Genomic DNA, 25,225 nt, shown 5'->3' with positions numbered 1-25,225 from the left:
GTGCATGAGATGCAAATCAGCTGCCCTGTGAGTGCTGCAAGACCAGAAACTCTTGGAAAATCACTTTGAAACAAAACTTGATTTAAAACAAGGCAACGTTTTCCTTTCTCATAAAATTGTAAAGTTTTTGGTTTTGAGTGAAAACAGATGGGAGTGCTTTCTGAAGGGAAAAAATAATGGCCCAGGGAAGGGAAGCTCTAATAACTGGGGTAGAGCTTCCATGTCAAGCTGCTAAGGCCTGCTAATTTCAGAGAAGATCTTGGCAGCTGTGGAAATGACATAACTAGTTAATTGTTGTATGAGAATGTGTTTATCAGGTTAAAATTAGAAAATAAAACTTTTAAGATTTTATCTTTAAACTAGATTCCCAAATTATGGTGAGTCTGGGCATTAGCTTCTGTTTAAATTTCAAAATACGTCATTATTTATTTCTTTATTATGCTCTGACAGTCAGCAGCAAATAGTATATTTACATTACAAACTTGTAATACATTTCAGATGATAAAAAACCTACAACAAAGTAAAAAAGTCAATATGGGAAAGAGAATTGTAAAGTGTATTTTCTTGACTTCCTTTTAGGTCTTTCATTTAATAACAAAATAAAGAAAATTTTGGTAGTTACTAATATTGGGAGAAAGACATAGTTCTAAACAGCTTAGCAAAAAGATGTAAATATTTCTAAACTGTTTGAAATACTGGTTTTATTCAAGCTTTGTGAGTCTTCTACCCAAATATTAATTAAATAAAAAATACAAGAAATTCTGCAGGTCTAGATTTTTGCCCATACAGAATTATTTGTGGAACTAACATCTAAATATAAACACTTTGAAACATAATAAGTATCTTTATGGTTACACTGACTGTTTATTAGTTGTATCTGTACTGGCAGAGAAGAAAATGGACTGGGAATGGCTTAAAGGCTACTTAAGTTTCTGTGCTTACTACTTTCCAAATTTAGCTATAAATCTGTTTTGTGTGGTAAGGGGAGGTTTTCAGAGAAGTTCATGACCTTTTTGTAAACTGCTTGCTTTTATATTACATTTGACTCATAAGCCTACAAAGTGCCTTGTATATATTTGGTGTTAGGTTTGAACTCCTGATAAAAACGAACTTACTTTGGGCCTGGGTAATCTGCATAAACTGAGCTGCATGAACGAGATCTGGCTGACAGCTTTGCTACTGTTGTTGTCTGCATTGGGAAGAAAATAAATTGCCTGCTTTTCCAGTGGCTGATGGTCTTTGCAGATACATGGAGTAAAAGTATGTGGTGTTATCATTATTACATTTAAAAAAATAAGGGCAGAAAGAGAAAAGGTACTGAACTTTCCAGGTTTGTGCTTAGATTATGTTAGTTCCTTAACTCTTATTATAAAACTAAGAATTATAATTTTAAATTGAGCAGGGGAGTAAGGAGACACTGTGAAGCAGTTAAGATTTCTATCCTATCAGATGTCTTTGTTGAAAAACTTGATATTTGCTTTAGAGGTGTATCCCTTCTCTGAAGATCAAGGATATATTCCTTAATTCTATTGCTGCTTGGAAAATAAAGTGAGATACAAGAGTTAGCTTACTTGTAGCTGTTTAGTTCCCAGAACCTCCTTTAAAATGGCTTAACTTAAAAAAAGGACTTTCAAAATGGTATCAAATTAAGAGGGTTTTTGTGTGTATACATGTATATGTATTTTAAAATGAAAATATTCATCTTCTTGAATGTGAACATTTTTGAGCATCTGCAGTCAATTACTAGGGTATGGCATTCTTTGTAAGTCAAATGTGAGATAGCAATCAGTCTTTTAACTCCATAAAATCTGTTAAAGGTGACATGGGAACATTAAAAAGTGTGTGTGGGGGAGGGTAGAGAAGAGGCTTGACTATAAAAGGAGCAGTAGGATTTTTTACCCTTCCTTGAAAATTGTACTTTTCAGATCTTACAGACTTGCAAGTCTTTCAGAAATCAAATATATCTGAAAAATAAGTGGTGTGTATGTGTTGATAGTTCTTGAAACTTTTTTGTCCTTCTGAAGACTGTCCAATTCATATGGTAAATTTTTATTGTTGTTGTTGTCAGTCAGAGGTACCAACGCTGCCAGTCAGGTTTTTAAAATCAGAAGGAAATGTACTTAGCATTTAAATTTTCCATTTATTTGATGTGAAGAGCTGCAGTACCAGAAGTTAAACTGACTGAAGCTTGTCTCAGGATTATATCTGGGGGAGAGGCTGTGATGTCTAGAGATGTTGTTGATTATCATAATAATTTCTGCAATTCCCTTGCAAAGTTTCAAAAGAAAAGAAAAAAAATAGAAATCTAACATAATACAGTGGCATAAAACAGACTAGTTACCTTAAAATAATTGAGCTTTTCAGTGAAAGATGTTGCTCAGGGAGAAATCCATTAAGATGAGAATGGAGAGATTCATGTGACACTCATATAGGATGACACTCACATTCATATAGGAGCTATACTGCTTTTTAAAACAAATATAATAGGGCTAAGTGTCTGATTATCAAGTCCCTATGCTGCCTTCATATGTAAGTAATGTATTTTTTTCCTCAGGCAGGTTATATGGGTGTGATAGCACCAAGCACAGCAGCTTTCTGAGGCTCCAGGTTGCCTGTGGGGCTGCAGCACATGCACCCCTGCAGTTCTGGCTCTGTAGGGGAGCCTGTGCAGCCAGGTGGGCCCTGGTGGCTCCATGAGCATGAAGAAGTGTCCTTAGGGACAGTAGGTGACAGTGTGTCCCAGTGCCTTTGCACTGTGTGATGTTCTGATACCGTACAAACAAATGTACAAACATTACTGTACCTGCATGATCCCTGTGCACGTCTGAATGGGAGCTCATTGCTCATAAATATCCCCACATGATTAAAACACAGAAAATTGGCAGCAATAAGCCAACATTGTATTTCCAGAAGGTTACTCAAATAAAACTCTCTTTCAGGAATATTAGGCATACCTGAAAAGCTGTTGTAGGAAATTGATATACAGGTATGCCATATACGCAAAGCTACTTCTTATCTGATCCTGAATGTAAAGCCACTTTTTGTCCATTTGAACCAAACTGGGATTTAACACCTAGTTTAGATGCAAACTCATTGCTTCATATTGCTCTTTATATACTTTTTATTCAGCTTTTAAATAGAAGTCTTCATCTTTCAGTGTCAGATTTGGTAGATATGTGAGAAGGCCATAAGTATAACAGGAAGGAAACTGTTCATTTTGACAGTGATCTAGCTTGCTGCATGTGTCTTTGTGAGAGAGAATTTCCTACAGTGGTAGAAAGTTCAGAAAAGGGTCCCCACTTACCTAAGAAACAGGAAAAAAGAGAAAATTTTGGTCATTAAAAAAGTGACTGAGTATCTATGTTCTTTGGACCAGTATAGCTCTAGAAATCTGAGTCGAGCAGGGATTTGTGGAAGCTGGTAATGGAAGTGAAGAATATGAACGTGCAACTGGCACTTCTGCATGAGTAATCCTGTTAGATCCTACATACTTGACTTGGTTTTATTTCTGTTTCCCATTGCTTATTTGTTTTGAACATCTGTGAAATAAGAATGAGTAGAGATTCCAAGTAAATAAAAGAAACCTTAACAGAGCCTCCTCCAGCAAACAAATAAAAAACCAAACACACCCCTCATTCCTCCAAATAAAAAAGTGGCTCATAAGCTGCCAATATAGTTAGCTTTCACATAAGAATGTCAAATGCAAGTTGTTGGAATTTGTTTTATTTGGGTTTTTTCACCTTTTTTTTTCCTTAAAGCATGATAACTGTCATGGACAAATGCCTAATCTGATGGATCTAGGGCTTGGTTACAGCAAATAACATCCTTCCTAGGGACAAAGTCACTTTTTTCTGTTGTGGAAGAGTGGTAAGCTTAGAATGAAACTTAAGGTTTTTATGCATAACCAATTCCCTTAAAAGCAAGTAATGAACAGCCAGAGGTGGTGGCTTGGATATAAGTATTAATACTAAGTCATTTCAGAAATTGAAATGAATGAGCTGGAAGTATTAAAGTTTTTTCTGAGCAGAATTGATTTTAAGGAGGAATAATTGTAAGATTCTAAGTAAAGCAAACAACAACAGCTGCTGTAAGGATTGGATGAAGAGGGGAAAGATTTAGTCAGGACTGAAAGTGTGGGAGGCACCAGAGATGGCAAATTAACGAAAACAATGAGAAGTGAAGTCCAGATATTACAGCATATATATATATATATATATATATATATACACATGCATACACACACACACACATATATATATATAGTTACCATTCACTGTCCCTAGCCTTTCTCAACACCTTAGCATGTTGAATTTCAATTTGGCTGTACATTGTAGCAGAAAACTGGGTGGCTGGGAGGGGAAAGACCTAGCTGCCAATAAAGGCAGTTACACAGGAACCAAGACAGTAGCTCTTTTTTCCTTCCAGAATAAAACACCTTTTTTCATCTGCCTTCTACTAATTTATGGAGTGTGGAAGGGAGTGCTGGTAGGGGAACAGTTCTCCTTCTGTTCTGTGGAGAGGCTTGGGGGGAGTCTAGAATTAGCTCCATCACTCACAAGCAGGGCTGATCTAGTGTTGGCCCTTCCTTGTGTAATTGCATGAGGTCTGTGGTAGAACAGCTAGGGTTTTGTTAGCTCTTTAACTGCATCTCTTCCTCCTTTATCTATGAAGTGTTATCTTAGAGTAGTAAATTTTGCATTGGGACATATCTAGTCTATTCTGCTTGGAAACTTTCTCATACCTCTTGAGTGATGCTTGGGAATGCATTGTATGTGATTGTGTGGATTAGTGGTGGCTCCTGTTTGGTACAGTTTTAAAGAAACAAAAGCAAAAGGTATAGCTTTGGCAGTCTAGGGCTGAGCTTGTTGGAATAAAATAAAAAATAAAGAAGAGGAAAGAAAAAAACCCACCACCACCCTAAGTTTCCTTCCAAACCTACCCAATGGTTCCTTAAATTTGAAAGGGACTTTCTTTAGTGGTGAAAGTAATGATGGATCAAAATGGCTTCTATTTCTTGTGCACAAAAATTGAGCATAACTGGAGAGAATGGATACAATTATAATCAAATAAAGGCTGTGGAGAGTAGGTGTGGGTGAAATGATTCTGCACTTAAGAGTGGCAGACTGCAGTTGCATTGTGTCCTCTGCACCTGAGAAAGAATCTGTCTGTATAGTATAATGTGATTCCAGTCATATCATCTCTGTGCATTTTCGTAATTTTTTTCCTTGTAAATTATGAGTCTAGTTTGTATTTTGTTAGTTCTCTGAAAATTGTTAAGAAGGTTAATTAAGATTATCAGTTTTATTTATTTCGGATTAATGCACTTCTGTCAAATATCATACAGAATTTTGTACATTGTGTGTTTTTTCTGTACCACAAAATTTAAATCCCCAAACATTAGTATTTATGTTTTTTAGAGAACAGACCTTGTAAATTAATGCTTTAATTAAGACATTCCAAATTTTGCAAGTATTTCCATTGATGTACCTTTGGCTAGTTATTCAATTTTAGTCAGTAGATAAAAGTAAAAGCTTTTAAATTTTTTAAAATTGCTTCTTAGTTTTGTAATCTTTGAGTATGAATGACAGACAGTTTAAGATGTCTTAATTCATTCATTTTTTGAAATTACGGTGTTCAGAGGGCCCTTCAGAAGAGTTAAAGACTGGCTTATGACATCAATGTTTAGTAGCTCCCAGTTGTGGCAAGGGTAAAAAGAGAAAAATAAAGCATTAAAGGTAGTTGCCCTCTTGGACCCCAAATAGTTACTGCAGTCAGATCCCAGAGGCTGATGCAGGTATAAAATTCCCCCATGGGAGCGTGACAGAGGTGTTCACCCCACTGTGGTCTATAAAATCATTTGATTACCAAGTCAAACCAGATGTGTAAACTGAGGGCTTCGTTCCATGGTAGTGTGAGAGAGTGAACGAGGAGACTGAAATAATTCTGTAGCCATGGGGTGGTTATCCCAAGCAGGAATAAGCTGGTGGGTTAAGTGCAGGAGGGCTGGCCTCTGCAGCTGGGCACTGCAGTGCTGTGGCGGCTGCATTGGAGACTTCAGTGTGTTCTGGCGCTTCAGGATCAGAGATCAATACCCTCTCAACACCCCAGCCCATGAAGGAAAGGAAGTTCATGTGAGCATCTCCTTTGGTGTACCTCTGGTTGGATGTTCTTTCTGTGTATGTGAGTTGTTGTTGAACTGAGCTCGCTGAAGTCCAGGAGACACAACCGTTTCCTGCTAGACTGCTAGACTTGATTGCTTGAGTTCATCTCTATCTAGCAGTGAAGCAAAACAGATGCCTTGTGATTAAAATTAGCAAGGCAACTTCCGTTTCAGTTTCTAAATTTGTTGCAGACAGTGAAATTAAAATCAGTCTTTTCTTGGGGGGCTGATTGCCACTGGAGAGAATTTGAATTCTTATTTGTAATACTAGCTTTATTGGCTAATTGGCATGTGCTGGAATGTTCTTATAATTGACATTTAATATCTAACCAACACTGATAAAAGAAATACAAGTAAAACATTATAGTGGATAGAAATAAATCCATTTTACAATTTGTGCTACTGTAAATGATCAGAGCTCTAATACAAGAAAGATGTATTCAGGTATATTATTGTTCACTGAAATTCCTGTCTATACATACATTCTTTTGTGCGTCTGTTAAACATGATCTTAACATGAAGCCCTTTTTCTCCTAACTCAAAAGCTTTCATGAAGTTGATGAATGCCATACATAATGGTAAGTTATATTAGAATCTTTTTCAGAGGTTCATTTATCACAAAGGGTAGCCTTTTGTGGGAAAGCCTGATTGAAGGTCTGCATATTCTATGGATTGGGTGAAATACAGGTCTGCAGTGCGTCAATTGTTCAGTACTTGAGTGAAAACTTTGTAGATTGTCTGCAGGAGCCTGATAGGTCAATAGTTCCTCAGTTCTCTTTTTATGATCTTTTTGTATGTGTGAAGTAAAATGATAACAGTTTTATTCCAGTTCTGAGATTCTTTTCTTTAATTTTGTGAATAGTGTTTTCTAGTCCTTCTTCTGTGCTCCATTCATAGGTGTGTTATAGTGATGTCTACCTCAGGCATTCTCCCACTTCCCTTCCTGACTACTTAAATTACTACAAGTAATGCATGTGAAGGCAGCCTTGTTGTGTCCATTCTTTGTTCTGACAGCCTGATGCTGCTCATTTGTGTCACTGATAACAGAACTATCAATTTCAGAGGGAGCAATACTGAATCTTTAATGTATCTAATGGCTGTTTCCTTTTAGTATTCAGCACTGGCTTTTTACCCCTGTTTCTGTATTCACTCATAGCCAGTGGAAATGAAATATCTTATTAAATTAGAACTTGGTTTACTTTTTCAAGGCTGTTGTTAGTTTGTAGGAAACAATCCTAGCTGTATTCATAAGTTACTGGAAGATTTAAAACTCTCATGAGGCTAATTTTGAAGATTATCAAGTTTATTTCTCAGTGTGATATTTAATTGATGTCAGGTGGTCTATTAATAAAAATTGGAAATTTTAATCCATTTTTCCCAGCCTCAAATAGAAGTTTTCTTACTGCTGTGCACATATGTTAGGAGAGCAGTGCTGTGTGCATTGCTAATTGTATTGACTTGAAATTCAGTGAATGCAAAAGAATTTACATGTTTGAAACTTTGCATGGTCAAGTTTTTTGCATTTTAAGTTGGCAGTCATTACGGTTTTATAGAACTTTTGCTTTTTTGCACCAGTCAGGCAGATGTCTAGAGTGGTGGGGTGTCTTAAATAATAAATTTTTTAATATTACATTAACTTTATGTTTCATAGTCTATGTGTGGTGAGAAATATTGAAATTTCTCTAGATTTGCTTTGCTTTAGTAAAATAGGTTTAGCTTTTTTTCCTTTTGATATAGGGTTTCCCTCTCACTCTCCCAGGTATACAATGCTCTGAACCAGCTTTGAGATGAAGGAAAGCAAGCTCACCATTTTTCTGAACAAAAATAAAACACCTGAAGGGTATCTGACAAAGTGTGCTGAATTTGGACTTGGTGAGTTTCTGCTGTTTCATAAGCAGAGCCTTTTTGCTGTTTAATGTTGAAGAGGTATAGATTGGCAAGAGGGTGCAGAACAGAAATCGATGGAATGCCATTTGTGACTTCTTTCCACATTGCACTTTTTGTTTTTTAAACTAGTGGCACAGATAGTTGGAAGGGCATATATTGCCAGGCAATAGTAATGCTTTATATAACTTACTGTTGTGGAACAGCATAATGGTGGCTACATGTTTGTTTTAGAATGGTGTTTGGACAGGATTTATTATCTGATTACCTTGTTGTGGGGTGGTGGTGATGTTTCGTGTTACCTTCTGAGGTTAAGTTGGTTACTTTTCTCCCCCAGTATTGCCTTTCCTTCCCCCCCTCCCCCCATCCTGGTATTGTAGGGCTCTTGTTTTGTCAGAAGCATGTGTCTGGATGGAATCAGTGAGGGTAGGTAGAAATTTAGATAATATGAACAGCAAGAAGAGATCTTGACATGTGTGTTTATATAGGATGAAAAGAAAGTATTAAAACTTGAGATAAATATTTAAATAAAGGAAGATCATTTACTCCAACAGCATATTCAGATTATGTGTCAGGTAGTGCTGAGGATTGTAAACGTCACTGTCAGTAAGAGTTTTGTTGGAGTCTGTGTGAGGAGCGTGTTTTTTCATTGCACTGAGTTTAAGCTGGCTGTAATTGGCAACAAAGTACCAAAAAGAAAACTTGCGAATTTTAGTTTGAGTGGAAACAAATATAAGTTTGGAGCAGAGAGGTTTATTATGAGTGGTTTTGTTATAAAAGTGGCCAAACCCTGTCAGTTGAAATTTGGTGCTGACACACTCTGAAGGAGGAAAGATAATAGCTAAAATATTGAACCAGTTTCAGAGAATCTAGTCCTAAAGAAGAGGACTGGAAAATGGAGCCATGAAAGCTGTTCCATTAAGGTGCCTGCCTCAATAGAAAGGAGTCAAGGCACTTGAAGGCAGACAGTGGCACACTGCAGTTTTGCCAGTAAGAGACATGGTATACTCAGTGCTGTGTTTTGCAGTTGTATAGTCAGCTTCTTATATCTTTGCTTTTTTCAAACCTTTTTCTAAAAACCACAAAATTTGCAGCTGAGAGATGTAAAGTTGTCACTGCTATTCACTGTGTGGTAGCAATGTGCTTTGTCCTCCCAAGTCACTCTGGATCTTACAGTCAAACTGTTTTGATTTGACCTTGCAGTCTCATCTCTTCCTCTATGTGTCTGCCACTGAAAAGGAGCAGGAGGGATGCACATATCTATACATGCATATATGCACATGTAGAGCATATATATCTCTTGGCAGTTTTAGTGCATACATTAAAAAAAGACTAGCAGAAGCAGTGACATGATTATTTTACATTAGAAATAGCTGTAAATTGTAATGTTTGCTTGTTGCCTTTCTGTGGTAACTTCAGTTCTTGCTTGTTCTGTCTTATTTCATACTCCTGTTGCTGTTTTTAGGTCTTTGTTATTGATTGTTCTGTCTTATGCTGATTTTTGAGTTGCAGTGAGGATAGTCATAATACAGAACAGACATCCATTGTGACAGTCTCAGTCCTGTGATTGTTTTTAGAAGACAACATGTGTCCAAAGAAACTTGAGTTCTGTAGCCTTGGCTTTTCCATCAATGCAGGCAAAATTCAGTATTTATGGTATGATTTTTTTAACAAGATAACCTAAACTACACAGAATCCGTATTGAGTGTGAATTGAAATTTTTTGATTGTAGCCCAACTTGGGCAGAATTTTTCAGTGTTGATAAAAAGTCATCTGCCTATATTGAGGCATGGATATATTAGTGCTCAGCTAAACCATCTAAATTGGTAAAAACAAAGAACAAGAGAAGGGTGAGCTAAAAAGACTGAAGTAGTTCTGTTATGCACATTTCAGAGTACTGAGTAGTTATTGTTTGGTTGTCAGATATTGCAGTCATAAGTGTAACTATCTGACCATGAGGTTCTGGAATACCGCTTGAAAGCTGTAACTGTTGCTCATGACAGCTGTTTGTAGGTCTTCAGAAATCTGGGGAAAAGCTATCCCATCACCCCCCTGCCCCCTCCCTTCAAAAACACCAGCCTCAGATCACTGGAATCCAAAAGGGAGAAACTCCCATAAAGGACTGGATTATGTTCACAGTTAAGAGCAATCTGGTACTTCCAGTGACTCCCCTTCCAGCACCAAGGTAGATTGCTGTCAGAATGGTTTGAGAGATCTGTTTTCAGAGATGTTAAGCAAACACAGTAAATTTTCCTGAAATCATTAAGAAATGTACATCACAATTCATGCTCCTATTCATGAATACTCGTAAGTGAGCCTAAAACTGCTTTGCTTTTAGTTTGCTGTATTTAAGTAACCGAGGCTTGTATTGGCTCACTGTTACAAAAGTGAGCATTTAAAACTTTTAAACCTTAAAAAGTTAAGGTCTTTATCAATTGTTCTTACCTATCTGTTTAACTTTTTCTTTTACAAAGATCTTTCTGTGCTGTGATACATTTGAAGTACAGGTCTTTTTCATGGTTATAAGCATATGTGTCTGAGATATGATCAAGGAGCTCTTTATCTTAGTATTGTATTCTAGAAGAGTACTTGAAAACTTTTTGACTCATGGTGGAACAAGCATGAAGTTCTTTGCATGTCCTATTTCATAATGCTGAGTTAATTGTGAAATGTAAACAGGCAGTTATAAAGCATTTCAAAGATTATTGTGAGAAGTCAGAATATCTGGAGGAAACAAGTGAAAGGGGTTTTATCCCTGTGTCGGCCATCTTCCAAACTGTTACACCACAGTTTAACTAAGGTGTAACTTTGCCATGATATATGTTATGAAAAGCTTCAGCTGTTCAGAAGGCATTGGAAGATATTCATTGGGGCAAGGCTGGAAGCATATTTAAAGCTAGTAATTACAAAGACCATTCCTCACATTCAAAATTCATACATTATAGATTTCTAGAGGCTGGGAGAGCATTTGAGGGAAGTATTACTACATCTTGCCCTTTTTTTGTACTTTTCCTTGTATGGCTGTTCACTGTCAGAGATGGATATAGTGAGCTAGAAGAACAGTCCAGTTCTCCCTGTCTCCCTAGTCTAGCATGTCATCTGTCTCCTCGTGTCACACTCAGACCTTTTCTCTCAGAGAGAACGTTTATCTTGGGTGGACTATGAAAAATGTGGGTTTGAGCCCTTCTGCAGTGGAGGGCTGCAGTGTAAGACCTGTATCAGCTTGGATTAATTCCAGGTGACTGCAGACAGGAGTGGCCATCAATGGACAGGGAATCAAGTGTAAAATACCATTGTTCACTCTAGCAGGTGGGACTAGCTGAACACAGCAGACAATATGGGTAGCACATGGATTGGTTCTGATCCTTCAGCCCACCCTGTTGAACATATTTCTGATTGATTATAGATAATTGTATAATCAGGGGTTTGACCATAGGGATGGGAGTAGACAGTAGAGAGTACATGAATATCTTTTGCTGGCTGAGCTGCCAAGGATTTGGGGTTAATTGTAATGGAGTTTGATAGCAAACTTCAGGTCTTTGCTGTAAATGTAGCTTATATGATCATGGATTCACCATATATATGTGTCATATTGCTGTGCTGGATTGTGTTCCTCAGTTATGTCAAGGTTCTTGTCAAGTATTTTGGTCTTTGACTATAAATCCACTCTACAGAGTATTCTCAAAGGGAACAATTGTGGCAGTCTGCCTTCTGTCAATAGGTATGAAACTGGAGCAGCTGTTTCAAAACAGTTAGAAAACCAGTTTTTGAAAACATGTACACTTGTACTTTGTATCTTCCCTCCACACCTCCAGCAGTGTGCATTCTTTAGGTATTTTGAGTCTGTGGGGTTTTTTAACTTCTGCCTCAGTTCTGGAGAGTACTCAGAATGCCTTTTGTGAAAGGAAGCCATTGGCTGTTGATCTGGGACAGGCTGCTGTGCCTCCATCAAAAAAGGATGCCCGGTCACTGAAGGGGAGGGAAGTGTAGCTTGTTTTCCAGCTGCAGATCAGTAACTTTGATTTCTGTGCACCTCTAGAACTGTTACTGCAGAGTCTTGTAGCAACCTATCTGAAAGTGAACTCTGCCACTTCTGTCATCACCAGCAGGAAAATAATGTGATTATTTGGTGCTTAGATTTCAGATTTCTTCATGAAGGAAACAGATTGGCCTAGCCTCCAAGCTCATTATCTCCTAAATTTAAGTGAATATTGTTGCTGCCTTGGCAGTAGAAGTGCAACTTTCTTCTCCTGTGACAACTGTAAAAAATTACCCATTTTTATTTGCTTCTGTTTTCCATTAAATTCACTTCAGTTTGTGATCATGTTACAAAATAACATAGAGGGGTACTTCTTCCACTGTTAACATTGTACTGGAACAGAACATGTTCTTTCTTGTGTAATGGAACTTAATCAGTTTTTTGTACATGCTTAGTTACTAATGAATGGACTGCTTCATGCAAAGACACTTTTTCATTTTGCACTGTATAGGAAGTTGCCATGAGTTTAGGGGAGACTTTTTGAGATTACCACACAAAATGAAGGTACTGAAAATGTGTGTATAGCTTCAGTTTGTGTAATGAAGTTCTTATAACTCAAAATTTCCTTTTATTTCTGTGATTTCAGCTATGAGTTCCCTTGAGGTTGTTGTCCAACCCTATGCCCACCTGTCCTCCCTCCAAGCAGGAAGGTTTTGTAGTTCTTTGCAACTTCTGTGGGCCTGCAAGTTTACATTTGAAAAATAATGGCCTATTTGGCCATATTCTTCTTATTCCTGAAGTTTTGACAAAATGCTAAGATGAGCCACCTATGACAGATATCTTAGCTAACGTCTGCTTTTCAGAATTATTGTAATAGTTTCAAAGTTTTGACCTACAAAAGAAAATACAGCTTTAGGGAGACCATTTTATGAGCTTCCTAAGGAGCAGTCTCGATGTTGTCTCTCTTGGTTTCAAGCTTTAAGTCTGTTGTCCAGTTTACAGAAAAAAAGTCTAAAACATGTATGTTCCTGTAATAGGAATGGATGGTGAATGGGACAAAAGTAACCAAATACTGCCTGGTTTTTCTCTCTTGCTGAACTTGGCAGTCACCAGCATAAAGAAGGGAATGTATGAGAGCTGGATAATGGGGGGGGGGGGGGGGGGGGGGGGGGGGGGGGGCTGTAGTACTAGAAAATAAGAAGTGAGGATTTCATAGCTAGATACTGAAATTGTGGTCAGAAAACTTAGTGTATTGATGTCACCTGAGAGATGCAACATTGTGGAAATCCAGGATTTACTCAGCTTTGTTAACTCCTCTGTTCATGGAACTATTTACTTTTGAGATTTTGAATAAAATCACTAAAATTGTTCTGTGTGCTACCTGGTATATATTGCTAGTTTTGATTTGTGGCTATTTTGCTTTTCACTATTCTTGAAGTGCTTTTGTATCCTCTGATACTGAGTTTTTTATTGATGGTGCATAAAAAATGCATATTTTTCAGTCTGTATTATCTGATGTGTTCCCTCCTCTATGGTGCTACCTTTCTGTGCTAAGCAGGCAGTTATTTGTTGGCCAGAAATACTTTTTTTTTGGCAGTTGCCTTTTTGTTAAGCCTTCTGAGCCAGCAGTGTAGGCTTCATGTGCATTTTACCTGTTAGAACCTGCAGTCCGTGTTCTGCAGCTGTGTTACTGGTGTGACACACAGTCAGACTTCACCTGAACACTGTGACGTGTCCATTTCCACCTGGAGCTGAGGAGCTGTGTTCTGGTTAATGCTGAAGATGGTATTTGACCATGCTGTTCATGCTGCTGGCAAATTACACAATGCCATCCATCACCAGTTACAGCTCTTTGGCTTTTCAGTAATATGGGAAGGACTTCAAGGTGGTTTGTTTGTTTTAAACATGAATGTAGTTTACAGAGATTTGCTCAGGTTTTTGTTATCATTCCTTCCTGATCCAGAAAGTGATTTATCTCTCCCCAAACCCCAAAGGACAACTTAATATGTTAGAGACATTTCAAATGTGTATTGTCTTGGCTTTCTAATATGATATACACATAGTTTTTATACAGGTATTTTGGAAATGGTGTGAAAATCAATGATTTATTTCAATGTTCATCTTACAGATCTTATTTGAATGCTGCATGGAGTAGTATCTTGGTTGCATGGCTAGTTTCAGAAGGTGCATGTCCTTTATGTGTTAAGTAAGGGATTGCTAAATGGAAATACTTATCCCAAAAAGAGTGTGCTGATAGGTCATATTTGTCTTGTATGTTGCAACAGCAACAAATAGTGCTTTTAATATTACTACAACAGCTGGCAACAAATATTAGCTTACCTCATTCCACTGGCAAACTAGTTTGCTGCTTTTCTTTTGAAATATTCTTTTGCCTGTGATTTCATAACTATCTGCTTGTATTCCTGAATTTTATTTTTAAGAGGAAGAATAAACCTTATTATTAAAATAGAAGCAGCAGAAGCACTGCAGTTATTACATATGTAAGACTTTTAAAAATTAAGACTTTAAAAAAATTATAATAGCTTTAAAATTTTGGAGTTGTTTTCCCTTTCTGGCAAAATATCCTTAATTTTTAGCACTTGTCTCTCACCAAAAATTTTGTTTTCTCCTCTCATTGCTGTTGATGTTTTATGAGAGTGATAGTGTTTGTGGTGATGAGCTCTTATGGTTTACTCAAAGGTGCTGTGATATTTCATTATTTTAAAATTTTATGGTTTCTTAAGCCTGATAATTCATGAAAATCTTGTATTTTCAGGAAGGTTTATATATTTAATTGTTTTACTGCATTCAAGAAACAAAGGGTTAAATCTCATCCTTTTTATTAGTTTGAAATTACTGATAAAAAGCAAATTGAAAAATCTTCTGAGGACCTGGGTTATATTTCAGTTTGTGTGATTATAGTTATGTCACATTTAAGAGTAGACTCAGTAGCAAGGCTGTTTGTTAATCATGGTCATTTTGGTGGTGTGTAGGGATGAATTAGAGCAGGATCCATAAAATGTGCTGTTTAGTTAGATGATGCAGCTAGAGCGGGAAAAGGATCATAGCAAAGGGAACACTTCAAGGATCTTCACTGCTAATAAGGCTGGATCTGTAGGCTTTGGGGATGGTGGCCACAAAAAGCCAAGGAGAGGGGGAGGTGTGCTAAATAGAAAAAGACACAAAGGTCAGTAGGAAAGCAGAGCAGGTATGGAGTTTCTCTATGATAAAGAGTCTGGGGAGAAGATAAGTCACAAACCTTGGTGAGGCAGGAAAGAAGTGTTGTCGTGATGTGTCTTCAGGTGCTTTTTCGTATCTTCTTTCTCTAGTGGGTCTGGCTGATTTTCTCTTCCATTTTTCTTGACAGTTAATAGAGTCAGGGAGTTTGAGATGCATCAGTGTTTGCATATTATGTGTGGGTTTGGATGATGTTAGCCTCCCTTGACTGCCTGTGCTCAGAGGGATATCTGGGTGGCGAGTGGTGTTTTAACATTGCGTATCTTCTTATTGTCACTGCCTTCTTCAAATCATTATTTGTATGAGTGACAAACTAGCTCCACCCTTTGCCTTCTAACTGGCATTTCAGTTCTGTTGCTTTTTTTGATCTAACCATGTTCATTCTACTTCTGTTTACTCCCTGTGGCACTCTTCCTCTAACTGCAGTTCAGTGCTACCATGCTTGATATTCCTTGGCCAGCTGACAGCTCACTTATCTAATGCACGTGGAGCCTAACGGTTTCATAGACAGGTACTACTTCTTGTCCTGGGCTTCTGGTCAGTAGGGTTTTTTTTCCCAACCTCTATAATGAACTTTACCCTGCATGTAGATGAACAGAAGTAATGGCTTCACAGAGGGGTGTGAACTCTTCCTATATAAATTGCTAACTTACAACTCTGACTAATTTTAACGTGTTTAGTCGTTTATTTGTTGGCTGTTCTAGCAGAAATGTTAGTCGAGCATTCGTATAGATCATGGATGGAATTACAGTTCGTGAATAAATGAAATACCACCAGTTCTATTGGCAAATCTGAGTACCTTGTCCTCAGACTTGCTGTCAATATTTTTCTGAAAAAGCACAAGCAATCCTTAGTTGCCAAAATTACAGTTTTGAACAAATGTATGTTGTTTAGTAACACTTACTTTAAAGTTAAAAAGTATTTTTTTCCATTTGTATGGTGTGTGTACAGTTATATAGCATAATACTTCATTCATTTGTTAACAGTAATACATTGAAAGAACAAACTCTGATAGCAGACTCAGTTGAAGGCAGGCATTTTAGCAAAAATTTCTGCCACTGTTAATATTTGAGCAGTTTGTAACACACATAAATATTTGATTTATCACATATGTTTTACAAAAAACTTAAAAGTGAATCAATCTGTGTTCCCTGAACTGTAGAATGTTAAATGATGAGAGCACTTTTATTAATCAGCATGGTTAGAATTTCTACACAGGAGATTTCTGCATTACGTATTAAGTGATCTTGTTTGTCTTGATTAATTTTCTACTGCATATTTACATGGTTACTAGTAAACAGAGGGAGGGGGAGAGAGAGAGATGCATGTAATCGTTTTTGTAATTTTTTTCAGGTATTTTTAGCAGCAATGATGTAGCAGTATCATTTCCAAATGCAGTATCTGGCTCAGGATCTAGCACTCCCGTTTCCAGCTCTCATTTACCTCAGCAGGCTTCAGGCCACTTGCAGCAAGTGGGAGCTCTATCACCTTCAACTGCGCCTTCTATAACTACTGTTGTTGCTGCAACTCAGGTAAACCATCACAAGAGTTTAAGATAGAAAACCATGTTACTGACCTGCATAATTTCAATGTTAAAAGAAACAGTAATTTATTTGGAAAATAGGTTAATAAACATTATATGTGTTATGAAATGTTGTAGTGGCTGGAAGTTCCCCATAGTATCACATAGTCTCAATTTGTAGAGCACATAGATTTTTTTAAATGTAGTCTGAGGAAGTGCTTATTAATAATAACTATATTATGACTAGTAGCATAAATGCTGGTTGCAGTTCATCAGTGTTCTAACCAATGTTTAATCAGAACATAAGAAAGGATTTTGATAAGTAAAATATGTAGAGTTTTCAGTTTTCTATGCAAAAATGATGGTATCAGTTAAAGAGTGCTTTGTTTGGAAGATTTAACAAATTTAACAGCTAGGCTAGCCCTGGCAAAGAGATGGCCAAGGCTGACATCTTGGTAACAAATGAATTTTGACATATATGTTATAATTTTGTATTTGAAAAGTCATGCAAATGAAGATCAGTAGTTCATGTTTGATGGTGAACGAATAATGGAGGCATGGGAGAAGTGCAGAGGGATGGCATAGTTGAAGTAATGAACTAGAAAAAATACCTTTAGGATAGTTTTTTGCATGAATTTAAGTTGGACAAGATTACATTTATCAAGCTAAGAGAATATGAAGTTATAGTTGCAGAAAATCACCATGATTACTGTTGAAGTACAAAGGAATACTACAATATACATAGTGATTTTATACTCCTTGTTTCTTGCATTTTTCATTTCCTGATGGGGATCTCTCTTACAATGAATGTATCAAATATATATATTTTTGTGTACTTATAAGCAATGAACTTGTAATTTATCTACAGTGATCTAAGACAGTGGGTATAAACATGAAAAAATCAAGCTTAGTGTGTGTATGTGTGCACAAACAGGTGTTTATAAGTGTATGGATAGCAAAAATGCTACGTGAAGAACAACACAGATTACATTGCAATATCAAATAGCAATTTGTTCTTATAGGTGGCAGTTCCTATTTTTACAGAATTCTTCTGGACTGGTTTTCTAAAAAAATAGGGTGGTTTCACCCAAAATTGAGTGGTATCTCTTTTGCACAAATTGATAGAAAATACTTTAAAGAAATTAATTAAAAATTTGGTACTTTAGGAAGTTCTCCTTTTTTTTTAATTTCCAAAGATCATTGCACACTCTAACTCACTGACAACACTTAAATTGAACAGTTTGGAGTTTGGGGGAGGGATTGTGTCATAGTTTAAAAAAAACCCAAATAAGTCAATGGTCAGTTTTCACAGAGGAGAGGTTTGCCATCAGTCTTGGGAAGACTCAGCCTTTTGTACAGCTCGATGTATTCAGAAATGGTCTGGGGAAAGGAGGAGGAGGAGCGCACACCAAGTTTGCTGATTATGCTGGGTTATGCAGTGGGCCATTATGAAGATCAGCTGTCACAAATTGCTGAAAGACCTCACCAGCCTGTGTTGACAAGGTGGTAAGAGGACAAATAAAATCAATGTTAAAGGGAAAGGACAGTTTCTATTCAAAGCAGATATGGTACATGCCAAAAGAGGTACAAGAAGAGCCAGGGCAGTGAACAATGGCAAAGAAGAGCTTTATAAGGAGTGAGTAAATAGTGAGGGACTCGTGGCCTCAAAAAGAGACACTGAGATGGGATACGACAAGGGTCTGTAAAATCAACTGACATGGAGAAGTTAAATAAGCAAGGGCTGTGCACCACCACTTCTGTTTGTTAACCTCTGTCAGAAGAAAAACAGATTGAAAAAGCAATTGGACTAAACCTGTATTTTATGAGTCAGGAAGAGGAAGACCATAGTATTTTTTCTGCTCATATTGTCACACAAAGAGAGGTATACCCTAGAAGATGGACCTCCTCTTACTGTTTAGCTGAACTAGAGAGCCCTCCATAGGTTAACTGCTTAAAATTCCTGTCCTTCCTTCGCCTTTGTTTCTTGTGAGTTGCCTTGGGGGCTTTTTTCTTTTTCATCCCCAAAGAAGCAAAGGAGTTGTGTGTCTTGTCTCACTACCAAACTTGTTTTCAAGTGGTCATAGATTTACTTGTCAAGATCTTATTCACAGGTACTAACCATTTAAAGAGTCTTGGGTTTGAGATACACAGGGAGATGGAAATAGTGAGTTTTGGTTGACAGCTGTAAAGGTGAACTCCTGTATTTGAATTAACAAAGTCCTCCACTGCTTCAGTGAGCCTGCTTTCAGTGCATAACGTTCACACCACCTTGGAGAGATCCAGTCAGGAGACCCTAGTTTTGCCATGCAGTTGTTCTTCACTTGAAGGAACCCTTTTTTTTTTTTTTTTTTTTTTTTTTTTTTTTTTTTTTTTTTAAATCTTCCCCTACCCCTCATCCCCTTCCTATTTAGTGTAAATGACTGATTAAATGTCAAGGGTTAGGGTTTACCTACTTAGTTCTGCAAAGTTCCATCAGAGTGCTGTCTGCTTGCTGGGCTCTTGTGGATATATTCTCATTGTTTGTCCAGCTCTTGACCATGGAAGTCTTCAAATAAGAGTGTGCTGGCACGTTTCTTGTGTAGTGTTCTGATGAAAAGAAAACCATCATCCGAGGTTATAAGCTAAGGTAAGCTTGTACCTCTGTAGCAGGTAAAAAGTAATAGTTTAAAAGTTAGGTTTTACTGAAACTATTAGTCTAGAGAGCAAGTTATGACCAAATCTTGTCTACTCATTTATTCAGTTATGTTAACAGATGGGCTCTTGGAATAGTACTAAAACTTGGAATAGCCTCAAATACGTGCTACTAAGGTGCATCCTGTAAGATTTCAGCTGTTTTTTTAGATCTCTGTTGGACATTTGTAATTATGATTTTGGGGATATCATAAATTTGTCAATTTTGGAAGGAATTTTTTACATGTCTCTTTTTTTAAAGGATGTTAAGAAATTCTAAAGAGAAGGTCATTGGAAAAAATATGTTCCCATAGAACATTTTTATCACGTCCATTGTCCCTTCCGAATATCCTTTGGCTTTACTTCCATTAGAAGCAGTACAAAAGCCCCCAGGATTTTCTTTAGCATTCATATAAATGAAGGAATGGAGGTGATTATCCTCCTTTGTCTGATCCAGCTTCTAGGGGGAGATAAGGCTTATTTTCTTAGGTAGATATGGAGTTACTTGTTAACGACAGAGGAATGTGAAAGCTAAGGAATCCTGAGGTCTTTTCTGAATGTAGGGCATGTGATGTTTCAGATGCATCTGCCCTGTGGTTTTTATTTTCTCATTTTCTGAATTAATCTAGTCCCTAATTTTGGATCTCTGTATTCCCCTGCTCATTCTCCAAATTACTAGTCTATACTATTTTTACCTTCCTTTTTTAGTGTTTTTTTTTTCCTTGTCATAGTTTAAGTCTGCTCATCATTTTGCATGCTATCAAGGGAACTTTCTTGTCCTTTTTATGTTATATTCTGGCACTCGTGGGAAAATAAATGAAAAGACAGGAAATAGGAACTCTATTCTTAGTTTTTGTTCCTTTCAACAGAGAAGTTAGGAACAGTTTTGGGAGCAATCTTACTTATACCTTCCACAAAAGGAGTGGAATTGTGAAGGAACTTAATAGTACATCTTAAACAAGTAGATGTTCCTTTGCTGAAAACTCAAGTTGAGAGGGGTTTTTGCAAGTCTGCAGGAGGGGGGTTTGGGCCTTTTCATAGGACAATAAAATGCACCTACCTGATTGATACTGCTTCCATGTTTACAGTTGTAAACTCAAATTATGGGTGCTGCATTCTTAAATTTGGGATGGCCAAGGAAGATACTCCTTTGGCCACTTTTGTTTCCCATTCTTGTTCAGAGAAACACCCTGTTTGCTGCTGGTTTAGATTTGTGGTTCTTTAAAAATGTAATATGCAGCACAAAGTAAACGTGAGGAAGGAAAGAAGGAAATTTTCAGCTTAAGCATCTGGAGTTTGCTAGAGTTGGGCAGATCTGCAGTGTTTTAAGGGATGGTTCTGGGCCATCCTGCCTGTGGATACTCTAGAAAATGGCTGGTCTATCAGCTGTCAGTGTTTAATCAAATTTTCTTTGGGGAGTAGAAAAAATACATGGAGAAGAAAGCCAAGCTGCCCTGAGTTCTAGGACTTCAGTGTGTCACAGATGTGACCTGCATTAGGTGGTTGGCTGCTTGAGTTTCCTGCTCTGCTCCCAAAGATGCACATCTCAACCATAAGTAAGCTAAGAGTTGGTGTAATACTTCTGTAGTCACCTTTAGATCAGAACATCTTAAAACTGGAGACTTTGACACAACATCAACAAACTAATTTAAGCATTAATCCTTTTTTTTGCAGTGCAAAGTAACTTAGTGTAATTATATTAAACTGCATTAGACATGTAATCAGATGATTTTTAGAACTTAAGAAGAACTTTACTCTCTTTACATATTTTTCAGGACATCTTTTGAAGTCTGTTCCTTAACATAGAAATCATTGAGATACTGAATGCCATAAGAGCTCTTAGGAAGTCCAGAGTGCAGATAGTAAAGATTTCTGCTCCATATTTGGTGGGTGCCTTGTTGGGAAACCTCTCACCTCTTAGTAGGTAGTCATTAAGGTAAAGCATAGACAGCAATTATGACAATATGTTAATATATTCCAAAATTTCTCCAAAACAAGTAAGTTAGTTCATTTCTTAAGTTCAGCTTATACATTGTCATACAGTGTGTTGTTAATTTGGGGAGGGGGTGTTGTTTGTTGGAGGTTTGGTGGTTTTTTGGGTGTTTCAGTTTTTTTTTTGTTTGTTTGTTTTGTTTATATTACCTTTAATATGAGTGATAATTAAAAAGAGACTAATAAAACATCTGGAGATAATGATCTTGCATGGTTTAAGCAGTATGCTTCCAGAAAAAGGAAATTAGATCCTTACTGTGGTACTAGACTTCTCTAATCAATAGAAATGCTGGATACATGAAAACCAATTAACATATTTTATGTTCCTGTCAGAACACTTGATGCTAAAGTCTCTTTTGAAAGAGGCTCCTACCTTACTAGGTCAAAGGTAAAATATCAACACGGATCACAGGCTCTTTGGATTCTGAAATTATTTGGTTTTCCTTATAACTTACCCAAAAGGTACAAGAGGAAGTCTCAGCACATCCAGAACAGAAAGGAATAATTTTTAACAGAGTATGTTGCTTGTCTTTGGGACTCATTGCCACAGGAAATCGCCAGTGCTTCTAGATTTGGAAAGTGTGCTAAATGCATCCTTCACTATGTTGTACACTGAGGGGTTTGATATTGTGGTGTAGGATGTCAGTGCAAAACAGAGGCTTTCCTTCCAAACCTACTCAATCATATTTCTGTCACAGCCACTTAAATTTCAGTCTTGCAAAATGAGAATGGGGAAGAACTGCACTAGTAAAAGTTTTTCCATCAAAATTGTCTTGTTTATCACTTAAAAGCTGTTTTAATTTTTATCTACTTTCTTAATGGGTAAAAAGCTAATTTTCTTTTCATGCAGTCTGAGGGTTTTTGGGGTGGGGGAGGAGGAGAGTAGCAAGGAGGAAGAATTTACAGCCAGAGGGAAAATTCCTTCTAACATGTGACTCAACTAGAAGAACAAAGGAATCATAGTTGCAAGTAATCTAGTATTTAGCCCAATGAAAATCTTGTTTTCCTCTTGCTTCAGAAAGCTTGTCTTCATGTGGGCTTGTGCAGTGTGGAGGTACTCTGAAAGGCGGTGCAGGGTTTTGCACAGTGCCGCATGCTGAGACAACTGCATCAATGTTTCGCTCTAGCAATAAATGTTTTCTGCCTTCAAGCTGAAGCTTATTTAGCTTGGCTTATCTGGTGCTGCTGTAGCAACCATCAGTCTCCAGGCAACTGAGGCACATTGACCTCTTCGTTGAACTGAGTGTAGCACTACTTCAATTTAGGTGCCTGAGACAATAATAAAGGTGGTGAATGTAAAAAGTGTGAAATGTTCTAGTTTGCATGCATTGGAAATAATAAAACTATTTAGATGAAACAGTGTTTAGGTCTTACTTGAGAAAGATTTTAATTATGCATGGTGTGTGTTTGTTGCAAGCTGCAGAATTGGTTGATGAGGCGGTGGCGTATAGGCCTTGTGTAAATGTTGAGAGTCTTGCAAGCATTTTTGCACAGCAGCAATTCTACTACTGAAGGTGTTTATTTCATCACCTAAATAGCAAAGACTGTTGATATTTATATAGTTCAAATGTCCATGCTTGTGAATAAGTAACTGATTCTTTATTATTGCTCTTCTTGAAATTACAGATTATCTTGAAAGTAGTTACTTTTCTCTCAGATCTCAGAATTATTTGCCTATTGCAAGTGTCTTGCTTTCTTTGGAATACTGATATGAAGAAAATAGATTCCTCCATGGATATACTGGGATTGTTTCTTAAGAAGGTAGTTTCAATGAGAGTGAAGTTGAAATTCCTCATACATAGATTAAAGTTCTTAAGTAAAAGAGATTCTTGGGCAAGATACTGCTTCCATGTCCGTGTAGAGCACATACAGTTTAAGTGCTGTGAAGACAGAGGGAGATGGAAACGATAGAGCAACCAGCTTAAGGTGAAAGGGCTTTGTGTTGAAATGATGACTCTGTTTTTAGTTAGGCTTGTGTAGGAATCCCAGGGTCTTATCTCTACAAAGCCTCCTTTAAAAAACAAACTAAAACCTGAAACAAAACAAAACCCCCAAACAAAAAAAACCTAACAAAACAAAACGACCTCTTAATGAGGTAGCATTCTAGTAAGTTTTTGTAAGTCTCTTTTTTATGTCTGGTATATAAATAAATAGATATTAATTGCTTAAAAAATTATCTGATATCTGGGTAGTCAACATGAAAGAGAGGAGCAAAGTAGTAGTTGAGGTTATAGTGTTTTCACATTACTGGAAGATAGGCCTTCTATCCATGTGGTTTTTAATGACTTTATGTGCCCTTGTTGTACACTGGGCAGAGGTATAAATTAGTTTCTGTAGGTGTGCCATTAATTTTTCATTTTGCCTTTCAAATCCCACTGCGTTTCCCAGTTGTATTCATTCATGCCTTTCTTGGAAAATACTTGACTGCTGGTGTTTGAAGGTTAGATGGTTTCATGTAATTGAAGGATTTATTTGTATGTTTAATCAAAACAATTGGTTCTCAAAGACAGTATTTGATTATTAGCTTGTTCATAAGCTAGAGTCTTCATTACCGCTAGAAGTTCAAAGGATTTATTTTTGCTGCAGACAGAAAAACTACTAGTGATGTGAATATTGTATGCACAGAATGATGTCACAAATACCGTTTTCCTGACAAATTTAAATTTTGACAATCTGTACACTTGTAATTAATGTTCTTTTTGAATGAAAAGTTGATCTTTTCTTCTAGGATATCATAAACCCTTTTCCTGATTTTGTTTTAACATTTCCCACCTCCTAATTATACTCTCCAGTTAATTCTTTTATTTCAGCCAGATGGCGAAAACATTTTTTGTGCAATTGGACCTTGGTTATCTGTTTTTAAAAATCCCCAAACTTTAAGGGCTTCAGAGTGCTTGGATTGTAATGGTGGCAGTATGTGAGGGCTATCTTTTCAATCTCAGTGTTGCTGAGAATGAATGTGTAAAAAACTACAGTGAATGTTTGGGTTTGATTTGCATTGGTGATTGTGAAAGCATGTGAGGTGAGCTTTGCTGTAAAAATTCACTCTTGATTACAGTCATCAGTAGTGCTGTAGGTTGTTTTAGTCAAAGTAGTCAGTATTGTTTATTTTAAATTTAGTTATGTTCAACTTAAGACAGCCAAAACATGTATTAAAAATATGTAAATCAAAGTATTGGTTTAACTAAAATATATGAATAGTAACTATCATACTACAGATTAATATTGTTTTGTGTTGTGCTATTTGTTTCAAAAAGTCAGGTGATAATTTTCAGAAGAAATGTGGGAACTGTATTTTATTAAGGATTTTCTGTGTTGTCTTCCATCTGTGTTTCTTGGCATATAGGAGAATAAACAGGAATTTAGATTTTTGATTTTCCATTGGAAACAAGGTGATGATAGGCATTCTAAGATTTCTAAGCAAATTCTGTATTTGTGGTGAAAATCTTCAAGGGTTGTGTTGCAGGAAGGGTTGCATGAGAAAGTGTCCACATGGCAGGACCCCTCTGTGCTGCTGTGCTGTGACCACCCTTCAGTGGGGGTGCTTTGCCATTGATGAGGGGCGTTGGTGGGTGCCTCACCTCTCCTAAATGCAGTTAGAGGTTGTACCACGAGTTCTGAAAGAATAAAAGGAATCAATAGCATGTTCTTCCCATTGCCTTCAACACTCAAGCAAAAGCCTTAAAAAATCTAGGGATAAAAATAGTATTTCTTCACTTGCCCAGGTTAAGGTAGGAAACACAAGGCAAGGTTGCTTCTGCTGTTGTCACTTGATTGGCGG

General features: G+C 37.0%; 1 protein-coding gene across 4 annotated transcripts in view; it reads left to right on the top strand.

The window, feature by feature from the left end:
* MLLT10 (MLLT10 histone lysine methyltransferase DOT1L cofactor) overlaps positions 1-25,225 on the top strand; it is a 123,817-nt gene that overhangs the window by 75,010 nt on the left and 23,582 nt on the right. For all 4 annotated transcript variants that reach the window (XM_059476145.1, XM_059476129.1, XM_059476121.1 and 1 more), the window contains one exon: positions 16,614-16,792. In XM_059476145.1, the coding sequence (XP_059332128.1) occupies positions 16,614-16,792 (179 nt within the window). The remainder of the gene's footprint in view (positions 1-16,613; positions 16,793-25,225) is intronic.

The sequence above is a fragment of the Ammospiza nelsoni genome, chromosome 1, assembly GCF_027579445.1.
Source record: "Ammospiza nelsoni isolate bAmmNel1 chromosome 1, bAmmNel1.pri, whole genome shotgun sequence".
In the NCBI taxonomy this organism is placed as follows: domain Eukaryota; kingdom Metazoa; phylum Chordata; class Aves; order Passeriformes; family Passerellidae; genus Ammospiza; species Ammospiza nelsoni.
Note: the sequence above shows the minus strand (reverse complement) of the source record. Positions and strands in the feature narration are given on the sequence as shown.